Source organism: Saimiri boliviensis, chromosome 2 (genome assembly GCF_048565385.1).
Source record: "Saimiri boliviensis isolate mSaiBol1 chromosome 2, mSaiBol1.pri, whole genome shotgun sequence".
In the NCBI taxonomy this organism is placed as follows: Eukaryota; Metazoa; Chordata; class Mammalia; order Primates; family Cebidae; genus Saimiri; species Saimiri boliviensis.
The window spans coordinates 189,970,515-189,993,634 of NC_133450.1; the positions used below are offsets into that span (position 1 = coordinate 189,970,515).

General features: G+C 38.7%; 1 protein-coding gene and 1 pseudogene across 2 annotated transcripts in view; both read left to right on the forward strand.

Moving 5' to 3' along the window:
* DCAF10 (DDB1 and CUL4 associated factor 10) overlaps window positions 1-19,730 on the forward strand; it is a 63,170-nt gene extending 43,440 nt beyond the window's left edge. Inside the window, exons 4-8 of one of the 2 annotated variants that reach the window (XM_010350794.3) lie at window positions 5,640-5,842; window positions 8,443-8,553; window positions 10,550-10,600; window positions 10,998-11,143; window positions 12,043-12,882. In XM_010350794.3, coding sequence (XP_010349096.1) covers window positions 5,640-5,842; window positions 8,443-8,553; window positions 10,550-10,600; window positions 10,998-11,143; window positions 12,043-12,411 — 880 coding nt within the window. In that variant the 3' untranslated portion in view covers window positions 12,412-12,882. Of the gene's footprint in view, window positions 1-5,639; window positions 5,843-8,442; window positions 8,554-10,549; window positions 10,601-10,997; window positions 11,144-12,042 lie in introns of both variants that reach the window. The other variant, XM_003940059.4, reaches the window with a different exon arrangement.
* LOC120366524 (5S ribosomal RNA) lies at window positions 10,046-10,164 on the forward strand (annotated as a pseudogene).
* Window positions 19,731-23,120: the final 3,390 nt, after the last annotated feature.

Here is a 23,120-nt window from a genome sequence, read left to right on the forward strand (position 1 = left end):
TTACCACTACTGTTCATCAGTGTCATGGGGTGAAGTAGGGGAGGGTACTAGTTGGTGCAATAAAAGAAAGAAGAAAACAATTACATATGCATTGGAAATAAGAAAACATTATTATTCACAGATGATTTATCAAGGGTTGGCAAACTATTTCTGTAAAGGACCAGGTAGTTCATATTTTAGGCTTTGTGGACTTACATGGTCTCTCAGCTGTCACAGATGATACATAAATAAATAGATGTGGCTGTGTTCATACAAACTTTCTTTATAAAACCAGGTAGTAGCCAGGCACAGTGGCTCATGCCTATAATCCCATCACTTTGCAAGGCCAAGGTAGGAGGATTGCATGATCCCAGGAGTTTGAGACCAGCCTGGGCAACATAGTGAAACCTCATCTCTAAAAAAATTTTAAAACATTAGCCAGCTGTGGCCATGTGTACCTGTAGTCCCAGGTACTCAGGAGGCTGAGACAGGAGGATCCCTTGAGCCCAGGAGTTCAAGGTCACAGTGAGCCATGATTGCACCACTGCACTCTAGCCTGGGTAACAGATTGACAGCCTGTCTACAAAAAATAAATAAAATCAGTAAGTGGGCCAGATTTGGCCCATAGGCCAAAGTTTTCTAACCCCTGATCTATATATAAAATCTTAGAAATTCCTCAGAGAAATTATCAGAGTTAGCGTTAACAAAGGCCATTTGATATAAATTATGGAAAACAGTAGAGGTTCTTCAAAAAATCAAAAAAGAACTATCATATAAGTCCAACAATCCTTCTACTAGGTATATATCCAAAGGAGATTAAATCACTATGTTAAAAAGTTATCTGCACTCCCATGTTCATTGCAGCACTATTCACAATAGCCAACATACGGAGTTAACCTAAATATCCATCAATGAATGAATATATTAAAAATGTTGTAATATACACAGTGAAATACTATTCAGCCTTAAAAAAGAAGGAAATTTTATCATTTGCAATAACATGAATGAGCCTGGAGGACATTATATTAAGCAAAATAAGCCAGGCTCAGAAAGACAAATATCACTTATATATAGAATCTAATAAAGTCAAAAACTCATAGAAGCATATAGTAGAATGGTGGTTAGCCGGGACTGGGGAAAGGTGGGTGGAGTACAGTAGAGGGGAAATGTTGGTCAAAAAATACAAAATTTCAGTTAGGAGGAATAAGTTCAAGAGATTTATATTGTAGCACATGATGACCATTGTTAATGACAATTTACTGTTGTTATAATATATAAGTGAAGTTTATTAAAAGTAGATTTTAAAGTGTTATCATAAGTGCTAAGCATATGAGGTAATGTTATATATATATTAATTAGCTTGATTTAGCCATTCTACAATATTTCAGACATCAAGTACACCATTAAATTTTTTTTTTAGGCCTGGCATGGTGGCTCTCGCCTATAATCCCAGCACTTTGGGATGCCAAAGCGGGCAGATCACTTGAGGTTAGGAGTTCAAGACCAGCCTGGCCAACATGGTGAAACCCCCCCCCTTTTTTTTTTGAGATAGGGTCTCACGCTGTTGCTCAGGCTGGAATATAGTGGCACAATCATGGCTTACTATCACCTTGACCTCCTGGGCTCAAGCCATCCTCCTACCTCAGCCTCTCAAGTAGCAGGGACCACAGGTGTATGCCACTCCGCCTCACTACTTTTAAATTTGCTTGTAGAGACAGCATCTCATTATGTTGCCCATGCTGGTCTCTAATTTTTGGCTCAAGTGGTTCTCCCCTCTCAGCCTCCCAAATTGCTGGGATTACAGGTATGAGCCACTGCACCTAGACAATAAGCAAATTTTAAAATAAAGGCATAAACGGCCTGGGCACAGTAGCTCATGCCTGTAATCCCAGCACTTTGGGAGGCCAAGGCAGGTGGATTACTTGAGGATAGAAGTTCAATACTAGCCTGGCCAACATGGTGAAAGCCTGTCTTTACTAAAAATATAAAAATTAGCCAGGTGTGGTGGCAGGCACCTGTAATCCCAGTTACTTGGGAGGCTGAGGCGGGAGAATCATTTGAACCCGGGAGGCGGAGGTTGCAGTAAGCCAAGATCAATCACGCCACTGCATTCCAGCCTGGGTGACAGAGTGAGACCCTGCCTCAAAAAAAAAAAAAAAAAAAAAAAAAAAAAGAAGAAGAAGAAAATCTATTAGAAGATAGATATTGAAAAGTTACTTAGAATATAACATATGGAAATGAAAAGATAGAAAATATGAAAAAGCAAGTTGTAAGACAAGGAGAGTCCAACATAAATGTCTGAAACATGTATTTGGAGCTCCAAAAGAAGAGAGAAGATCAGTGAGAGGCAATATTGGAATAATGACTGAGAAACTTTTAGAATATATGAATAATATGAATCTTAAGACTTGGAAAGTCGAACAAATCCCAGTAAAAATAAATAAGCCGAGATCCAAATTTACATATACCAATGAAATTGCAGTACTCTAAAGACAGAAGATTAGCCAGAGGGGGTAAAAAAGATAAATTATCCAAAGTAACGTCAGACTAATAGACTCACAAACAGTAACAATGGAAGCTAGAACCCTGTGGAACATTATCCTAAATATTCAGAAAGAAATAACAACCTAAGATTATATGCTCAGCTAAACTTTTATTCAGTTGAGTTGAGCTGGACATAGTGGCTCATACTTATAATCTCAGCACTTTGAGAGGCTGAAGTGGGAGGATCACTTGAGACCAGGTGTTCAAGACTAGCCTGGAAAACATAGCAAGACCTCATCTCTACAAAAAATTTTAAAAGTAGCCAGGAGTGGTGGTGCACACCTGTAGTTCCAGCTACTTGGAAAGGATGAAGTGGGAGGATCCCTCGAGCCTGGGAATTTGAGGTTACAGTGAGCTGTGATTGTGCCACTGCACTCCAGCCTGGGCAACAGAGGGAGACCAAGTCAGTCTCTTAAAAAAAGTGTGAAATAAAGATTTTTAGAACAGGCCAGGCATGGTAGCTCACGCCTGTAATCCCAGCACTTTGGGAGGGTGGTAGATCACCAGAGGTCAGGAGTTGGGAGACCAGCCTGGCCAACATGGTGAAACCCCATCTCTACTAAAAACACAAAAAATTAGCTGGATGTGGTGGTAGGCACCTGTAATCCCAGCTACTCAGGAGGCTGAGGCAGGAGAAGCATTAAAATCTGGTAGGTGGAGGTTGCAGTGAGCCGAGATCGCGCCATTGCACTCAGCCTGGGCAACAAGAATGAAACTCTGTCTTAAAAAAAAAAAAAAAAAAAAAAAAATATATATATATATATATATTTTCAGAACAATAAAAGGTGAGATAATTTACCTGGACAAAGTTTAACTTTAAAAAATTCTGGCCAGGCATGGTCGCTCATGCCTGTAATCCCAGCACTTTGGGAGGAGGACGAGACAGGTAGATCAACTGAAGTCAGGAGTTTGAGACCAGCCTGGCCCCATATCTACTAAAAATACAAAAATTACCAAGGGAATGGTGGCACATTCCTGTAGTCCCAGCTACTTGGGAGGCTAAGGGAGGAGAATCGCTTGAACCCTGGAGGCAGAGGTTGCAGTGAGCCGAGATTGTACCATTGCACAATGCCTGGGTAACAAGGGTGAAACTCTATCTCAAAAAAAAAAAAAAAGAAAAAGAAAAGAAAAGAAAAATCTGAGGGATACACTTCAGAAAGAAAAGATCAAAAAAGGAATGTGGAGATGAATGAAGGAATGATGAGCAAAAGGACTGTTAAGCATGTATGTAAATCTACATATACATTGACTTTAAAATTCTATTTTTTTAACAGCTAAAAGTTTTACAACTTTTTCTTCTGGTACTCATATTTTCATTATATTTTTTTCATAGAATTATATCCTGCTATATGCTCAGGCTGGTGTGCAGTGGCGCAATCATAGCTCACTGAACCCTCCACTTCCCAGGCTCAAGCCGTCCTCCTACCTTAGTCTCCGGCTAAGTTTTTATTTTTTGTAGAGACAGAGTCTTGCTATGTTACTCAGGTTGGTCTTGAACTACTGGACTCCATCGATCCTCCAACCTCAGCCTTTAAAGTGTTGGGATTGTAGGTGTGAGCCACCACACCCAGTCTACTGATCATTCTTATCTGCATCAAAAATATGCATGTAAACTGACATTAATTTTAAAAATTGTTTTCTGTGACCACAGGGCTATTAGTGTTATATTTCTTCTGGATTTAATAATTATAATATTGTAAGTTCACAATTAAAACAACATGTATTATTTTAAATATTAATGATTATTAACATAAAAAGTAAAATATATTGGAAAGATGTCTCATTTTTGAAGGTTTGATTTTTGTTTTTAATAGAGACAGGGTCTATCTGTCTGTCACCTAGGCTGGAGTGCAGTGGTATGATCATAGCTCACTGCAGCCTCAAACTCTTAGGTTCAAGTGATCCTCCCACCTCAGCCTCCTGAGTAGTTGGAACTACAGGTACACACCATCACATTCAGCTTATTTATTTATTTATTTATTTATTTATTTAGAGACGGAGTTTTGCTCTTGTTACCCAGGCTGGAGTGCAATGGCGCGATCTCGGCTCACCGCAACCTCCGCCTCCTGGGTTCAGGCAATTCTTCTGCCTCAGCCTCCCGAGTAGCTGGGATTACAGGCACGTGCCACCATGCCCAGCTAATTTTTTGTATTTTTAGTAGAGACGGGGTTTCACCATGTTGACCAGGATGGTCTCGATCTGTCAACCTCGTGATCCACCCGCCTCGGCCTCCCAAAGTGCTGGGATTACAGGCTTGAGCCACCGTGCCCGGCCAGCTAATTTATTTTAATTTTTAAAATTTTTATAGGGATGGGGTCTCACCATCTTGCCTAGGATGGTCTTTTTTTTTTTTTTTTTTTTTTTTTTTTTTGAGACGGAGTTTCGCTCTTGTTACCCAGGCTGGAGTGCAATGGCGCGATCTCGGCTCACCGCAACCTCCGCCTCCTGGGTTCAGGCAATTCTCCTGCCTCAGCCTCCTGAGTAGCTGGGATTACAGGCACGCGCCACCATGCCCAGCTAATTTTTTGTATTTTTAGTAGAGACGGGGTTTCACTATGTTGACCAGGATGGTCTCGATCTCTTGACCTCGTGATCCACCTGCCTCGGCCTCCCAAAGTGCTGGGATTACAGGCTTGAGCCACTGCGCCCGGCCAAGATGGTCTTGAACTCCTAGTCTCAAGCAATCTTCCTGCCTTGGCCTCCCAAAGTGTTGGGGTTATAGGCATGAGCCACCATGCCTAACCTCAAATATTTTTTAATTGATGCATTGTAACTGTACATATTTATAGGGTACAACTTGATGTTTTGATACATGTCTGTTGTATAATGAGCAAAACAGTATTTAGCATGCACTTATCATTCCTTTGTGGTGAGGAAATGTAACAGTCACTCTTCTAGCTATTTTATAATATACTGTATCTTACTATTAACGATTATCACCCTACTGTGCAATATATTACCCTAGAACTTATTCTTCCTAATTGTAACTTTGAACCCATTGATAAGCTCTCCTCATCCTCCCTAAATTTTATTTTGAAAGACAAAAAGATGTGATTATTACTGAACCATTATATTTATGATAACTCCAGATTTTGTTGGCTTGGTTTCTCCTGTAGGTATACAGAAGATGGGTGTCCACATAAGAAATTCTTTCACACACGGTTTCTCATGCGAATGAGGTTAACACCAGATTGTTCCAAAATGTTGATTTCAACATCCTCTGGATATCTCTTAATTTTGCATGACCTTGACTTAACCAAGTCTTTAGAAGTAGGCAGCTATCCCATTTTAAGAGCAAGAAGAACTACTTCAAGTTCAGGTAAGCTTTTCTTTCTTGGCCAAAAAGATTTTTCTCAATAATCTCAAAAATAGAGACGATATATGTTTCTTATCCAAAAATGATAGCAGGAAAAGGGGAAGACAATTAGGCATTCTTCAGAAAGCTCAGTGATGGCTTTTTATCCAAGCAAGTATAATGATTTGTATGTATCTCTGACATATCATTGGTATGTACCTCTGAATTACAAGTGGACTAGGAGGAATAACTGCTGACCCTAAAAATACTTTCTTTGGCTGTATGCTAGCCACAGGATCTTTTCATCAGTAATTTTGAATCATCACTATGTCAAAAACTCACAATGGCACAAGATCTTAAGCCCTCTAGAATGGAGCAGAGCTTTTATTAAGTCATGGTCAATATAGAGTTTTAGTTTCAAGTCTATCTGTACCCTAGACTTATAGATGTCCAGACACAGGCAGCTGGTCCCATCTTATCTCATTACTCTCTAAACACTCTTGCTAAAGCTCTGTCTCTTCTCCCATTGCGGATTTTGTTAGACTTAAGTGAGTTTAGGGTTCAGAAAAACTTAAGTTTTGTATTTTATCAACATTATGTAATTTTTAAAAAGACTGTATTTCATCTACCTTTGGGAAAGAGGGGACTGATCTGGAGACATACCCATCATTTAAAATCCAGGGGAAAAAAGACGTAAGCATTTGGAACAGACTGCTAATAAATTGCTTACTAAAAGGCAGCTTCATATGGCTGTGGCCAGGTGCGGGGGCTCACACCTGTAATCCCAACACTTTGGGAGGCCAAGGTTGGAGGAGCGCTTGAGCCCAGGATTTCAAGACTAGCCTGGGCAACATAGGGAGACCTCATCTCTACAAATAACTTAAAAATTTAGCCAGGTGCAGTGACTCACGCTTGTAATCCTAACACTTTGGGAGACTGAGGTGGGCAGATTGCTTGAGCCCAGGAATTTGTGATTAGTCTGGGCAACATGGTGAAACCCTGTCTCTACAGAAAATACAAACGTTAGCCATATATGGTGGCATGCCTCTATAGTCCCATCTATTCAGGAAGCTGGGGCAGGGGGAAATCACCTGAGCGTGTTAGGCTGAGGCAGCAGCCAGCCATGATTGTGCCCCACTGCACTCCAGCCCTGGCAACAGAGAGAGGCCCTGTGTCCAGAAACAAACAAAAAAAGGAAGAAAGAAAATGAAGAAAAAAAAAAAGGTTGGAATCTTTCCCTATGTACACAGGGCTACTTCGGAAGATTCCTTTGGGAAAGTACAGACATTGTTGTACTGCAGTTGCCTGGTGTAACTGGTAAAAATAGAAATTTAAGTTTTACCAACTTACTTGCAAACAAGCGATTTCATAAATATATGAGTATAATTCTTTTAGATTCAAATTTGCCTTTTAAGTTAAAAAAGGTAAGAAACTCTAGCTTAGTGAGAAATAGTGATTTAGAATGTCTAGTTGGCCTGTTTGAACTCAAAAACCCACAAGGTTTTTTATTTTTATTTTATTTTTTTGAGACAGAGTCTCACTCTGTCGCCAGGTTGGAGTGCAGTAACATGATCTCGGGCCACTGCAATCTCCACCTCCCGGGTTCAAGTGATTCTCCTGCCTCAGCCTCCTGAGTAGCTAGGACTACAGCCACTTAAAAAAAAAGACTAATTTTTGTATTTTTAGTAGAGATGGGGTTTCACCATGTTGGCCAGGATGGTCTTAAATCTCTTGACCTCATGATCCACCTGCCTCAGCCTCCCCAAAGTGTTAGGATTACAGGCGTGAGCCACTGCGCCCTGCCAGGTTTTCAGTCTTCTGAGGATAATTCTGACACTAAATAATGTTACAGGAAATTAGACTAGTATGAATCCCTAACATAGGCATGGGACCACTAGCAAAATGTGATGATGAAATAGAGATTGCTATTTTGAGTAATAGATCAGATTCCACTACCTGATACTCATTTTATTTTTTTCAATGTAAATTTTGTGTCACATCTCAAGGTATTTACATAAACTTGGTATAGTGGCACACGTCTGTAGGCCCAGCCACTCAGGAGGCTGAGGCTGAGGCAGAAGGATCACTTGAACCTAGGAATTAAGAGTCCAGCCTGGACAACATAGCAAGAGCTCTGTCTCAAAAAAAAAAAAAAAAAAAAAAAAAAAAAAAAGACTATTCATATAATTTCAATAATGATAATGGAAGTTTTTGGTATACTTAAAGAAGAATCTCTTAATGTTTCTGGTAATGGACCTGTTGTTTGGACCCTATTTTAACATTAAACTATAGGTTTAAGAGCTTAGTTTTCATTTTCATTGAATTTTTTTTGGTCACATTTTAGTACAGAAATGATGAGGATCCAAAGATGCTCCTATGATTATTTGTTTTCTTTTTCATTTTTATTTCATATAGTCAAGTCTTTGACATAAAAGATTCAGAAAGGGACTAGATCTTAGAATACTTCAAAGAGCTGTCTTGCCTTCCTTAGTCTTAGTTATAGGCCAGTTTTATATGAGCATTTATTTTTTAAATTTTAAAACTATGGTTCGAGTAATTAAAAAGTTAAGAGCCACTCCCAGAGTTATGCTAGGTTTACTGTCGTAATTTTTTATATTTTTAAGATTTGACCACTTCATCAAGTTCTTCTGGTCCTAGAGTTTCTGGCTCACCTTGTCATCATAGTGATTCTAATTCTTCTGAGAAACACATGTCACGAGCCTCTCAAAGAGAAGGTAGGTTAAAAGTTGGATTTTATAATCTTGTAACAACAGATTCTGCCAATCTGACTGACTAAAACCAATTTTATGGCTTTAAATTGGTTATAATCCATAAAAATAAAAGCAATGGAGATGAGGTGATTTATCCCTCAGTCATCATCTTCAGAAAGCTAACCGAGAGTCTCTGGAGTTGAATATCTTGAGTTAAATCTTTAATGGAATTTTAGCTTTGGTTTTATTAGCTGGACTTAGTTTGGAGAGGAAGTAGTTTGGAAATGTTTATTTCAATCAAGATTGTTGTGAAAATTAAATGATACTATGCATGTGAAAGCTCTGTATAAATATAAGGCATGAATTGTCAGGTACTTGTGAAAGTCACCTGGTTCCCCTCAGGCTTTTTGCTCTACCATTTTCTTGTCTGTGCAATGCCTGACAGCTTCAAAGTGTTTGTGGGATAAACTGAGCTACAATCTGGCCCCACTCTGTATTTCCCAGTTTTCTCCTTACCATTGTGGCCCTATACCTTCCACCCCACAATTGAAATGGTTTCTACCTATACAAATTCCACATACTATTCCTCTTCAAACTAATCCACATCTAAGCTCTTATAGCATTTATTGTTTATTCTTCTCTCTGTGAACTGAGTATTAAGAGCCAGATATGGCCTTTTTTTTCATTTTGGGTTACTTTTGGAGATAGACATATCTCTACCTTGATATTTTGGGCAGAGACTAAATAGAGTTCTCATTTGTGTTTCTAATCACTGGGTGGCTTTGCCTGGTAGATGCTGGTTATCTTGCATGGCTACTTATGTCAGTAGAATGAGTTAAGAGCTCTTTCTAACCTAACCTATGGCCTGTCCACTTGCATCTGTGGACAGATATTGAAGTCTGTGATAGTTCACTTTAAGATTAAAGACTCCTTCTTTTAAAGATTTATGCCCAGAAGTATAACATTTTTTCTTTGATTTGTAACACAAACATCTTTTGCAGATTCTTCCTGTTCTCCTTCTACTTGTGCTATGGGAAACAAGTCAAGGCTTCTAATAATCACTGAGAAAAATCTTTATTGATTGACTACACCATCCACAAGAAAAAGAACCTTAATTTAAGAAGAAAAGAATAGTTAACATGCTTGCTTATTATTGACCAGTGGTAAACACAAACACAAATGTACAGCAGTTCTATGCCACACACAGTTGAGAATGAGGGAAGAGATGATATATGAGGAGGCTAGGAAGAAGGAGAAAAATGAGAGGGTGAAAAGGGGGAAAACATGAGAGAAGGTGAGGCTTATAGGTGAAGTTGCTCTAAATGTTGGAAATTTTGGATTTTCAAATGTCAGAGTATGTTAACAGTATCCTTTGGCAGATATAATAGCTGTATAGAACAGAGGCTTTCAAATGCATTTCGGCATTAGAACTCTATTTTTGACATGAAATCTGCTGTGGATTCTTGAGATGTAGCCCAATTAAAATTAAAGTAGCTCTGGTTCAAGAAAAATTAGGGTCTACAGCCATACCACCCTGAACGTGCCTGATGTCATTTGATCTCGGAAGCTAAGCAGGGTTGGGCCTGGTTAGTACTTGGATGGGAGACTGCCTGGAAATACTGGGTGCTGTAGGCTTTTAAAAAATATATATATATAAAAGAAAGCTTAGGAAGGCTCTTGACCTCCAGTCTTCCCCACCCTATCTCCACCTCAGCTCACACATGGTTTCCCACTTTTACCAGCTCCTGAGGAACCTCCAAGGAGCACAGGATATAATATACTCCCACTGGTAACAGTGGCTTACTCCAGCAGTCATTTTCATTGGGAGTTAGGTAGAAGGAAATGAAGGGGCATAGTAGAGTCACCAGGAAGACGGTTGGCAGTGTCTCTCATCCCTTGTTTTGACATGCCTTTATGTGAGGTGTCCTTCCTCATCTCCAGAATTTTATTTTTTGTTTATAGTGCTGTTGTTGGGGGGTGGGGGGTTTGCATAAGTCCTGATCTTTTTATTTGCTTAAAGGCAATCTTCATGGCTTCCAAGTATTTCCTTCTCTGGACCAGAAAACACCAGGTACAATGAGATGAGAATTGTTACCTTTTACCTTTCTAGAGTCCCTTCATGTCAACATTACTTTGGTTCTTACTTAAATAAAGAGCATTCTGATATATAAGATCCAAATAAAAGAATCCCTAGTCAGCTTCTTTGCCTTGGCCTTAGGTCAGTGAGGAAACCTGCTGCAGGAACTTGGATTCTTTCAGTCTATTTATACACTTTCCCCACGCCTTCACCCCCCTCCCTTCCACCAAAGCTCACACACCATACCTTGGGGAGTACCACGCTCTTTAACATGTGGTAGCATAAGGGGCAGACTAAGGAATGAAAGCATTAGCTGCCAGAAATAACTCTGATGAACTGACTTAGTTTTTTGATAATACAAATCCCACATCCTCATTTTCTTTTATCTCAGGAGTGTCACCACGAAATAGTCTTGAAGTTGTAACCCCTGAAGTTCTTGGTGAGAGTGACCATGGAAACTGCATCACATCCTTACAGTTGCACCCAAAAGGCTGGGCCACTCTTCTTCGGTGCTCAAGCAACAGTGATGATGAGGAGGTACAGGCAGCAGCACTCCACCTTCAACAGAGCTCGTTGGACAAATTGCCATTGCCATGTGTGCAGACCTTAGGCCGATCACTGACTGCAGTCTCTGCCATCAAAGGCATACTGCTAGAGATCCTGCTTCTTGAGTCTCCTGTTTCTGTCCTCTCATGCTTCATATGGTATCATTATTCTTACTTCTGCCAGGGTTTAGAAAGCTGGGAAGTACTTTAAAGGCTAGCATCAGCTCGGATTTAGCCCAGCTTCTTAAATTTTGCCTCCTTCATCTCACCTTTAAAAACAACAACAAACCCTTGTATAATAAACATAGGTCTGAAATGTCTCAGCTAAGCTGGCTAACTTTGAAATTTTACTAAGCCAACTGAGGATCATAATTTAAAAAAAAAACAAAAAAACGGGAAACTCTGGGAAAGGAAGGGGCTATACTGATGGCTAGGGGGAAAGGTGTTAAATGACTTTGATTCTCATCACCTTGTAAAACAAGAGTCTTCCAAGAGGCCCTCGAGGCCACAGCTGAAAGGAGAGAAGAGATGAGCCTTTGAATTGTGTAGGGGAAGAGGTAAGATACTCTAGGTCTTACTCCAGGAATTTAAAAAATATCAACATTGTTGTTGCCCTTAGAAAAGAGAATGTACTTCTACAGAAGTCACAGGCAGCCTCAGGGAACAAAAGGCTTTAAAGTGTCATAGCACAGAATAACCTCAGCTTATGAAGATAAGAAGGTATGGGGCCTTCTTATGGGGTATGTTAGTTGGGAGGGGGATAACATTCTGAGTGATGTCTCGTAACAATTCTGTGGCTTTGGCAATCTGTTGAGCATTTTAAAACTAAGGAATATCTGTAGCACTATTTGGGCTCTGTAACCTTGGTGTGTCTCCCTTCTCTCTCCCTAGTGTACTTGTGTCTATGAATTCCAAGAAGGAGCTCCAGTGCGACCTGTCTCACCTCGCTGTTCTCTACGACTGACTCATTACATTGAAGAAGCCAATGTAGGCAGGGGTTACATCAAAGAACTTTGCTTCAGCCCTGATGGGCGAATGATTTCTTCCCCACATGGCTATGGGATTCGCTTGTTGGGATTTGACAAACAGTGCAGTGAACTTGTCGACTGCTTGCCCAAAGAAGCCAGTCCCTTGCGGGTGATCCGTTCTCTGTACTCTCATAATGATGTGGTACTGACAACAAAGTTCTCTCCAACACATTGTCAGATTGCCTCAGGGTGCCTTAGTGGACGGGTTTCTTTGTATCAGCCAAAGTTCTAGGCACAACTTACATCAAATAAGGAACTCTTCTGGTGTTTGACTTAGGAATTACTTCAATTTAGGTGAAGTATTTTCTTTTTAGAAGATCTTATGAGTTTGGGTCAAGATCCTGGTTCTTATGGGTCCATGAACACACTTGTGACCTGAGTACTTGGTCATCCGGCATCCTTCAGGCATCTCCACATTAGACTCTGCAGCATCATCTTTTTCAGCATTCCTCTGCTCCTGCTTATCTGTGCCACTGAATTCCAGTTCTTCTGGTCGTTTTGCATGGTAGCTCTTGTCAAGTTCCTTCCTTCCTCACTCTCTATTTCTCTCTTTTCCCTCTCCCTACCCCTCTCTTTCTTTCTGTGTGTTATTTTTTTTTTTTAATTTTGGTGGCAATTTTGTGGACATTTGGCAGGAGTTTTAAATGGGGTAGGAGAAACCCATGACATTAGAGTTGAATAAAACCTGGAAGTTGGATATTGGCATATTGGTTGTTGAAAAAGAAATTTCATCTTCACTTATGAGTATACCTGGCCTTTTAAAGTTGCTGTTATGTTTATCTATATTGAGCATAGATAATGGCATAATTCTTTTAATCATTAAGACAGTCTTGCAACAAAATGTCTTTTAAGTTTCCTGTTAAAATTATAAAAAGATTTTCATGATGAGAGGGATTTATTGTGAAATTCTAGAAAAAAATTATCACCTCTCTTTGTAATTTACTTTACTTGTATGAATTTAACATCTCTAGCATGTATCCTTACTTGGTATTTTGTTCCTATCAAGGCATTAGACAGGAAAGAAGGAGACAGAATGGGCTTTGGTTATTTCTATTGTCCAGAAAAGGATTTTTAAAATTAGATTAGTACAGTATCTGGCCATAGAGTGATGAGAACAATGTGACTTAGATTTTCTGTATTTCATCTGCCAGATTATTTGAATCACACAGGATGATGTGTTAACAGTACTGGGGTGGAGGAGGAATCAAGAGTAAAGAGGTAGAGGTTTACTCATTTTTCTTCCCTGAACCAGGTATCATAAGCCAACCCTGTCACCATTAGTGAGGGGAGAGTTGCAGTCCTTTTCAAGTTGTTATCATAAGTACGGTAGTCAGTGACTTGGATATCAAGACTAAATGCTGATATGAAGACTTGTCTTTGTGTTTTGTTATGAAACATGGCAAGCATGAAGCAGGACCCAAGCACAAGGCCGACTGTTCTGCTTTGAGTAACAGCTTTCTTCCAGGCTCCTCCACATGGGTGGCACTGTGGTTAGGAGGGATTACCAAAGGCTGCAGCAATTTAAGCTATGCAGTAGCCTTGCCCTCTTAGGTTGCATTCTCTTTAAGCCACTGGTTCTCAAACATTAGGGTGCATTGTAACCATTACAGACTTGTGAAAAATGCAGAAACCTGAGCCTCACCTTATGAGATTCTGATTCAGCCACGGAGAGGATAGGAATCTGTATTTTTCATAGGAACCTCAAGTAATTTTTATTTTGAGGGTCTCTGGATTGCAGGTTGAAAAACACAACCTTCATCAGCAGTAAATTCTTCTCTACCTGGCCGGGTGTGGTGGCTCACACCTGTAATCCCAGCACTTTGGGAAGCTGAGGCAGGCAGATCATGAGGTCAGGAGTTTGAGACCAGCCTGGCCAACATGGTGAAACCCTGTCTCTACTAAAAATACAAAAATTGGCTGGGAGTGGTGGTGTGCGCCTGTAATTCCAGCTACTCAGGGGGCTGAGGCAGAAGAATCACTTAACCTGGGAGATGGAGGTTGCACTGAGCTGAGCTGGCACCATTGCACTCCAGCCTGGATGACAGAGTGAGACTCCGTCTTTAAAAAAAAAAAAAAATTCTTCTCTACCCATCTGGTGCTTAAGACAATTCCCAGAAAGTGTTTTCATTATTGTTAAAATAATAGTAGTAAATGAAAGCAATTTTAGAGGTGGAAAATAACTTAGAATGGTATCATCCACATTATTTGACAAATGAGAGAAGTGACGTGACTTGCCTAAGGTTGTCTTATAAAGTTAGTGGCAGAATTTGGACTTGAATTCCAGTCTTCTAACTCCTTGCTCAGGGCAATTTCTACGGTGTTATCCTGTCTGTTAGAAACAATGACTTATGGGCACTTTGTCTTTAAGTTGTATTATTGTGAATACCCTTAAACTGGCCAATAGATTTAAAAAGGAAGGCATGGGAGTAGATGCTGAGAATTCTGGCTATAACAAAAGTATTTTAAATATTACAGAACTGTTAAAACAACCCAAATACATGAATAAAAACGACATGTCTTTGTAGGACCTGCCAACTAACTATTCACACACATTTATAGGTTATAAGGATCTTAGCTTTAGAACAAATTTTTGAAATTAGATCATTTTACCATGGAAGTTAACAAAATCGGAATTTTTTGGTCATTGAAAAAAATGATCACAAAGCACAGTAAATACATAGACTTGCTATAAATTTTGTAAAAAACAAATTTTTAAAAGAAAATAGGGATGGGCATGGTGGCTCATGTCTGTAATCCCAGCACTTTGGGAGGCCAAGGTGGGAGGATCACTTGAGCCCAGGAGTTCCAGACCAGTCTGGGCAACATGGCAAAACCCCCTCTTTACCAAAAATACAAAAATTAGATGGGCATGGTAGTACACGCCATGGTGGTCCCAGCTACTCAGGAGGCCAAGGTGGGAGGATAGTTGGAGCCTGGGAGACAGAGGCTGCAGTGAGCTGAGATGACACTATTGCACTCCAGCCTGGGTGATAGAGCCAGATCCTGTCTCAAAAAATAAAAATAGGCCAGGCATGGTGGCTGATGCCTATAATCCGAGCACTTTGGGAGGCTGAGGCCAGTGGATAACTTGAGGTCAGGAGTTTGAGAACAGCCTGGCCAAGATGGTGAAACCCTGTCTCTACTAAAAATACAAAAATCATAGCCAAGCATTGTGGCAGGCCTGTAATCCCAGCTACTCAGGAGACTGAGGCAGGAGAATCACATGAACCTGGGAGATAGAGGTTGCAGTGAGCTGAGATCCCATCACTGCACTTTAGCCTGGTCAACAGCAAGACTCCACCTCAATATAAATATAAAAATAAAAGTAAAATAAAGTTAGTTTTGGAGGTGAAGACACCCAAACTATGTTATTATTAAAAAAAAAAAAACCTACCAAGTACATTGGTCATATTGATATTCAAAAGAAGTTTCATAAACTGTCTCTGGAAAGAGTTCCATGTCAGATGTAGGACCAGCAGATTGCCCAACTCAGAATTCAGCCAATAATTCTTTAACTACTGTAGAGTACCTATCATGTACCAAATAATGTACAGACTTCACTACTAACTCTCACAAAAACTTGCAGGGTAGGTGGAATGAGCCCCAATTTATTTTGGAGGTAATAGTGGGTCAGAAAGATTAAGTGACTTGCCTTAAAAGTCATAGAGTCGGCAGTGAGTGGCAGCACTGGGATTCCAACCCAGGCTGGTTTGTTTTTGTCCAAAGCCTGTGCTTACTGCTTTACCATTGTGCTCTTTGCTTTGTAAAGTATGGTAAACTGGCCTGTTATTTGTTTAGTATTCCCAGAAGTTTTAAAATTATTATTATTATAGAGCTAGTTTACCATTTGTATCATGTAAAAAAATTATAAGATTAACAATTTCCAATAGAATATCATGAACTCAGGGCATACATTCTGGCCATTCCTAACTAAATAATTTCAAGCAGAATAAGCAGCTGTAAAATAGAAAAGAAAAATGAAGGATAAATGGTTTTGTATAAAACAGAGCCACACAGGTGAGAATTAAAAATTAACAGCCAGCAAGCTCAAAAGAACCTTTGTTCTCCTCTTTGAGGTGTGGCGATGATCAAAAAGTTATCAAGGAATATTAATCAAGGAATTAAAAGGGCATCAGGAGTGCTATAGTATTAGAGGTAATTACATCTTAACATTTCAAAGTCCCATTTCACTTAGAGTGTAAAATCTAATCTGATGGTTTTACTCTGAATTTTATTCAGTACTTTTTATTCATAATTGGTAAATGTATTATGATTGGTAATGTAGTATAATTGTTAGTAAATGTACAAATTGTTCTCCTGTTTTAAAAAGTTTTCTGCAGAACAGTGCATTTATGGCAATGATATCTTTAATGAGTTAGGAACATCAAATATACAGCAGTTCCTTATTTTCAGTTGTGAAAATGAAATGGCTAAGGTAGAAGAGACCTGTCTTTTTTTCCTCAGAAACTCAAAGCACATGTATATTTTGTTATTTCTGCTTGCAATATTCCTGAAAAGAGACTATACCAAAAATTTTAAGAAAAGGAACAAGAAAAAGGTAAATTCATGTGTTCCCCACTCCTGTGTCTAGAACCAAGATCACATTATATCATTGTTAAAATTGTGTTATCTAGAAAGTGCAATATAGGGAAAACACTGAGAATCTTATAAAAGCCTAGTGTTTCTGTTATCTGTCAGAATATGTGGTATTGGCATCCATAAGTATCTGTTAAACTTGCATTTAGCAGGAGAAATATTGTGATACTTACACTGATGACAATCATCCCCATTTAATGACCAGCAGTCACTGAGTGCTGTCCAAATTCACACAGTGATACCCTGTGTTGGTCTTGAAGGAAACCATACATATGAATTTTTGGATAACTAATGTGTATCTCTTAAGTGCCAAAATGTAAAACTTGTAATTATTTTTGATGTATTTCAGGTATGTTAATATACCTTCCTGCCTTCTTCTTAAACATCATGCTCAGTATAATTCACTTTTTCATGATGAAAAGTTAAAGTTATATTCATAATGTATTATTATAAGTATCCAGCTCTAATGTATGTAAAATACTTCATAAAATGTAAAGGGCTATAACAAATAGGTTATGAAGTGATTCTCTCAGCCCTGAGGTATACAGAATCATTTGCCTCAGATTGCTGTTGGATTTAAAAATTTTTTAAATATCTGCTAAGTAATTTGCTATGTCTCCCCCGACACTATCGATATACCTGCCTCTGACAGGCTCCCCACTTTCTTCCAATGTGCTGTGTTCATCTGTTACGAGCTTGGACATGAGATAACCATGCCTGTCCAGAGTGTCTACCGTAAGAGGTGGACAAACTCTGAGGGCACAGTCTTTGAGACAGCTCTTTTACTTGTTTTCCATTGTTCTGAAAGGTTCACAGTAACCTTCTGGCCAATGGAAACTCCCAGTTAATGCCTAGGCTAGCAATTTTTTTAGTTGCAACTAAGTAAGATATACTACAAACTAAGGATGCTGCTAGATTAAGGAATAAACAGCAATGTACCGAAGTACAGCAAAGAAACATCAAAGGCTCTGTATTTGCAGAGGGGTCTATCATGCTTTTAAGAAAAAAGAAGAGTGCAGGAAAAAAATTCAGACAGACATAGAGTATTTTGGATGCCATTAAACTCTGTCCATAACTATTAAAACATAGGCTTAAAATTATCACATATTATTACAAAGACACAGTTTTGTCTCATTATAGAATAAGATTATACTAAAATTTATATCCTAGAAATGATTCTAAATCATGTCCTAAAAAATTCTCCCATTCAAATGATAATGGAAATTATTATCAAAAGGAAAGTCTCAAAGTTACCATTATGCTGCTCTCTTTAGTTGTAAATGAACTAGGGATAAAGATAGGGGTTTTATCAAAAGCCTCAAGGAATATATCTCACATACACCTTCTATATGTATGTGTATATAAATGCCACTATAAATGAAAATGTCACCCAGAGATAATAAAATAATTTTTAAAGTTTAATCTGGTCCAAAGTCTTTAAAATAGGTAGAATTTTCAGCTTTCTTAAGTTTCTCCCTCATTTAGATTTCATGGTTTTTACATTAAAGGGTGAATATCTGAATTTTCTTTTAAATTTCACTGCATCTTCAGTTGCCCAATTGTGTTTTCTGATAAATCTTAGATGCACATTTTTAGGAAATTTGGAGTATTCCACATAATATACTAGATACCCAGAAAATTTTCTCAGTAGATTCTGAGGTGTTTTAAGTTCTTATGCTAGACTGTAAGCTCCTTGAGGGCAGAGACTGTTTTATTTATTCTTGTATCCTCAGTGCCTGGTACAGGACTGGACACAGAGTAGTCATTCAATAAATATTTGTTGAATGAATCAAATGAACCTTTACTATATGTGGCCTCAAGCTCTCATGAAGCTAGCAGAATGCAGTGTGCAGATTATTCAGTAATAGAGGAATCCACCATTTATTATTATAATTAACAGACTATATTAATCAGGGTAAGATTTGTTTTGACCATAAGCAACCAAGCATTTGAATCCCTATTATATGCCTAGTTTATAGTACTGGGAACTCAAGCAACAAAGATAACTATCATCTTGGTATTCCATAGCTGTTGAAAAGAGACTTCGATTCAGGGCTGGCTTTATAGGTGTTGCACATGTGCAGTTACATAGTGCCCCATATTTAGAAAGATTCAATGTAGCCCAGGTGTAGCAGCTCATGCCTGTAATCCCAGCACTTTGGGAAGCCAAGGCAGGAGAATCGCTTAAGCCTGGAAGTTTGAGACCAGCCTGGGCAACATAGTGAGACCCCATTTCTACAAAAAAATGAAAACACAATTGGCCAGGCATGGTGGCATGCAGCAAGTCCCAGCTACTTGGGAAAGTGAGGTGGGAGGATCACCTGAGCCCCGAAAGTTCAGGCTGCAGTGAGTCAAGAACACAACACTGCACTCCAGCCTGGGCAACAGAGAGACTGTCTTAATAAATAAATAAATAAATAAATAAAAAGGAAAGGCCCCATGCTTACTTTAACGCTCTGCTATAACCATCTTGAAATTCTTAACTTTCTGAACAAAGAGACTGCATTTTTATTTTGTACTGGGCTCACAAATTATATAGCTGGTCCTACTTAGATGTAATCATTTTGACATGATGGGAACAAAATAATAAGAGTTATGGTATCTTTCACTTACCTTCTAATAAAGACATTCACATTCATTGAGAACTAGCTATAAAATGTAACTTCTAAAATTAAAACCACCTCTCTCCCACAAATTTTTGGACAGATCAAGTGTTCTTCATTTCAGAATTATAAAAGCTATATAAAACTATAATTTGCTTTTAATCTTTTTAATTGAATTGTTTTGAGTCTTTCAAATGGATGAATGTAGAGTTGTAGATGAGTTTATATACATACCTACATAAAAATAAAAGGTTTTAATTTTAAAAAACCTTTATATTATAAATGCACTGAATATGTGATATAAGTCTACCTCATAACATGCTTTTTAAAAAATAAATGCTACTTTGAAACATTTGACACACTTTTTGTGTGTGGTTAACCCGTTTAAAAGGTTGATGGCAAACTTGCATTTAGTAATTGTTGGACATTTTTTGTTTAAACTACCTATATATGCATTTTTAGACCAAAATCAAACACAAGACTATGACAAAGGCAGTGGCTTGGTGATTCTTGTTAGTGATATTCTGGACTTCTTCAATCTTGCACCCTCCATCAGAAAAAATTTAAGAATCTCCAAATTTTGATTGTCTGTAAATGATGGGTATACTATTGCACTGATCTGTTAAGTACATTATAAAACATACACAGAGGAAAATTGAAAGTTTAAAAGGATAAGATTTTTAAAAATTAAAGTTTTAATTTCTTCCTCTACCTCCAGGAATAAACTGCACCTCAGCTGGTATATGTACATTTCATCTTGGGAAAACCACTATCTAAAATGTAGAATTGGCATTTTACACTAAAAAACATTTACTGGGCCGGGCGCGGTGGCTCAAGCCTGTAATCCCAGCACTTTGGGAGGCCGAGGCGGGTGGATCACAAGGTCAAGAGATCGAGACCAACCTGGTCAACATGGTGAAACCCCGTCTCTACTAAAAATACAAAAAATTAGCTGGGCATGGTGGCGCGTGCCTGTAATCCCAGCTACTCAGGAGGCTGAGGCAGGAGAATTGCCTGAACCCAGGAGGCGGAGGTTGCGGTGAGCCGATATCGCGCCATTGCACTCCAGCCTGGGTAACAAGAGCGAAACTCCGTCTCAAAAAAAAAAAAAAAAAAATTTACTAAGATTGCATGCTTTCACATATGTTCACTAATGTTCTTGCCATTACAAGTTTATTTGGTATGAATGTTTTGTAGAGCTTTAAAAATTAGTTTTTCATTCAGTGAAAATTGTATTCTTAGCAATAGGAAGCATCATTGATAGATTTTTACTTTCATCAAGCTGTTTACAGAGATTGGATCTTATATAAACTTAGAACTTGCTATTTTTCACGGTGTTCCCAAGAATTTCATTTTCTTGTTGTATTATTTAACAGTGTGATTGATGGTTAATTTTACCAGATAATTTTCATTCACCAGAATAATAATAATCATATTTGGAACACTCTTTTGGTAAACCATTGGAGATTTAAAAAAGAGTGAATCCCTTTCAACTCAAATTATTTTGTGAAATTAATCATTCATATAAACTGATTTAACTAACCATAGCACAAATTATCACTATTTCAGTTAACTATATGACTGACGTATTCTGGGCTATTTAAAAATATATTTTTTAATTGAAAAGGAAATAATTATTTGGCATGCATAATAATGAATCAACAATGTTATTTGTTTTCTATTGCAGCTGTAACAAATTACCATAAACTCGGCTGTTTAAAACAACAAAAATTTATGTTACACTTTTGGAGGTCAGAAATGGGTCTCAATGGGCTAAAATCAAGGTGTTGGTGGGGCTGTATTTCCTCTGGGGGCTTAAGGGACAAATTCATTTCCTTGCCTTTTCCAGCATCTAGAGGCTGCCTAGATTGTTTGGTTCATTGCTCGTTCTTCCTTCAAAGCCAGCAGAAAACAATATTCTTTTTTTAAAAAATTTACCTAATTTTTTTATTTTTGTAAAGACAGGGTCTCATTATGTTGCCTAGGCTGGGGACAAACTCCTGGACTCAAGTGATCCTCCTGCCTCAGCCTCCCAAAGTGGTGGGATTACAGGTGTGAGCCACCATGCCTGGCCAAACAACATATTCTGATCTCTTTCTCTGACACTGACATTTACTCTCTAGCCTCCCTTTTTCACTTACATTGACTTTTGTGATTACATTGGGCCCACTGCACAATGCAGGATCTCTCCATTTTAAGGCCAGTTGATTAGCAAACTTAATTCCATTTAAAACCTTAATTAGCCCTTGCCCTGTAACATTACACACAAGTTCTAGGTATTAAGGATATGGACATCTTTGGGGGGCTATTGTTCTGTTTACTTACTGTGTGCTGGCTGAATACAGGCCTCGTGTTGGGTACTAGCCTTAGTGCTTCACAGGCACTATTTAATTATAACTTAAGGCATTCTTATGAAATGGGTACTGTTATTCCCATTTTACAGAAGAAGAAACTAAGGCTTAGTTTACCTAAAGTCATATACCTAGTAAGCTTCAGAATTAGACTCTTAGATGGTTCTGTCTGACTTCATAGCCTAACTTCAGTTGCTATACAGCTTTGAGAATTCAGTGAGAAAATGTTTACTGCTTGCAAACTAGAACACTGTGACTACAGGCATCATACTGTAATAGAAATGCATTGCAGCTTTATTCCATAATTAGGTAAAATTATTCTAATATCATTGTGAAAAAGTTGAAAAGCTTCTGCTTATGTGTATAAGGCCAGTAACATTTTCAGAGTTGTAACACATAATGCTTTTATTCCCCAGATCTTTATCTACAAGCTTAGCTGTTTTGGCTTATAGCTGTCATATGCTTTTAAAACAAATAATGCTGGCCTAGCACTTTAAGAGGCCGAGGCAGGCAGATTGCTTGGCTCCAGGAGTTAGAGAACAGCTTGGGCAACGTAGTTAAACCCCATCTCCACAAAAAATTAAAAAAAAAAAAAATTTGCTGGGCATGGTGGCACGAGCCTGTAGTCCCAGCTAATGGGGAAGGTTGGGGGACAGGGGGCAGGCAGTGAGTAGGGTCAATCACCTGAGCCCAGGAGGTTGAGGCAGCAGTGAGCTTTGATCATGCCACTGCACTCCAGCCTGGGTGACAGAGTGAGACCCTGTCTCAAAAATAAATAAATAAAAACGAATAACTATTTAGGATATCAACTTGAAACAGGTATTTACATCATGACACATGTACGTTTATGGAACATTATGTACAGTTGGTTGCTGCCCCTCAAAAACTACATACCAGGCTAAAAAAATCCACAATATTATTAAAGGGCAAAGATAAGCAAGCTTAAAACTTTTTAAGGTTTATTCCTTCCAGAGCCATATTCTTAAAAGTTTTTCTCTGATCTGTGTTGCTTCAACTACATATATTTTTTTCCACAATAATGATTTTAGGATTGGCTGGTTCCTGATGCAGTAAAGGTGAATGTATTAACAGAGATGTTATCAGTCACCAGCGGTTATCTGGTGTCTAGATTAAGGAAACTATGCATCACCTCTATTTGGCAGTGTTACCCAGTGAGTATACTGGGCAGAAATAGATTGCCATCTTAGGCCTTAGAATCAGGTTCTTATCCATGCCTCCCCCACCCCTATAGAAGTGCTCAAGACAATGGGAAAGTACTCTTGGGCCAAAACCAGCTTTACCACTGTCCGCTCACCAAGTATTAGAAGCACCTGCTGTAATACCGTATTAATTAGCTCTGACTCTGTCCGAGTCAGCGAGTGTCATTCTCA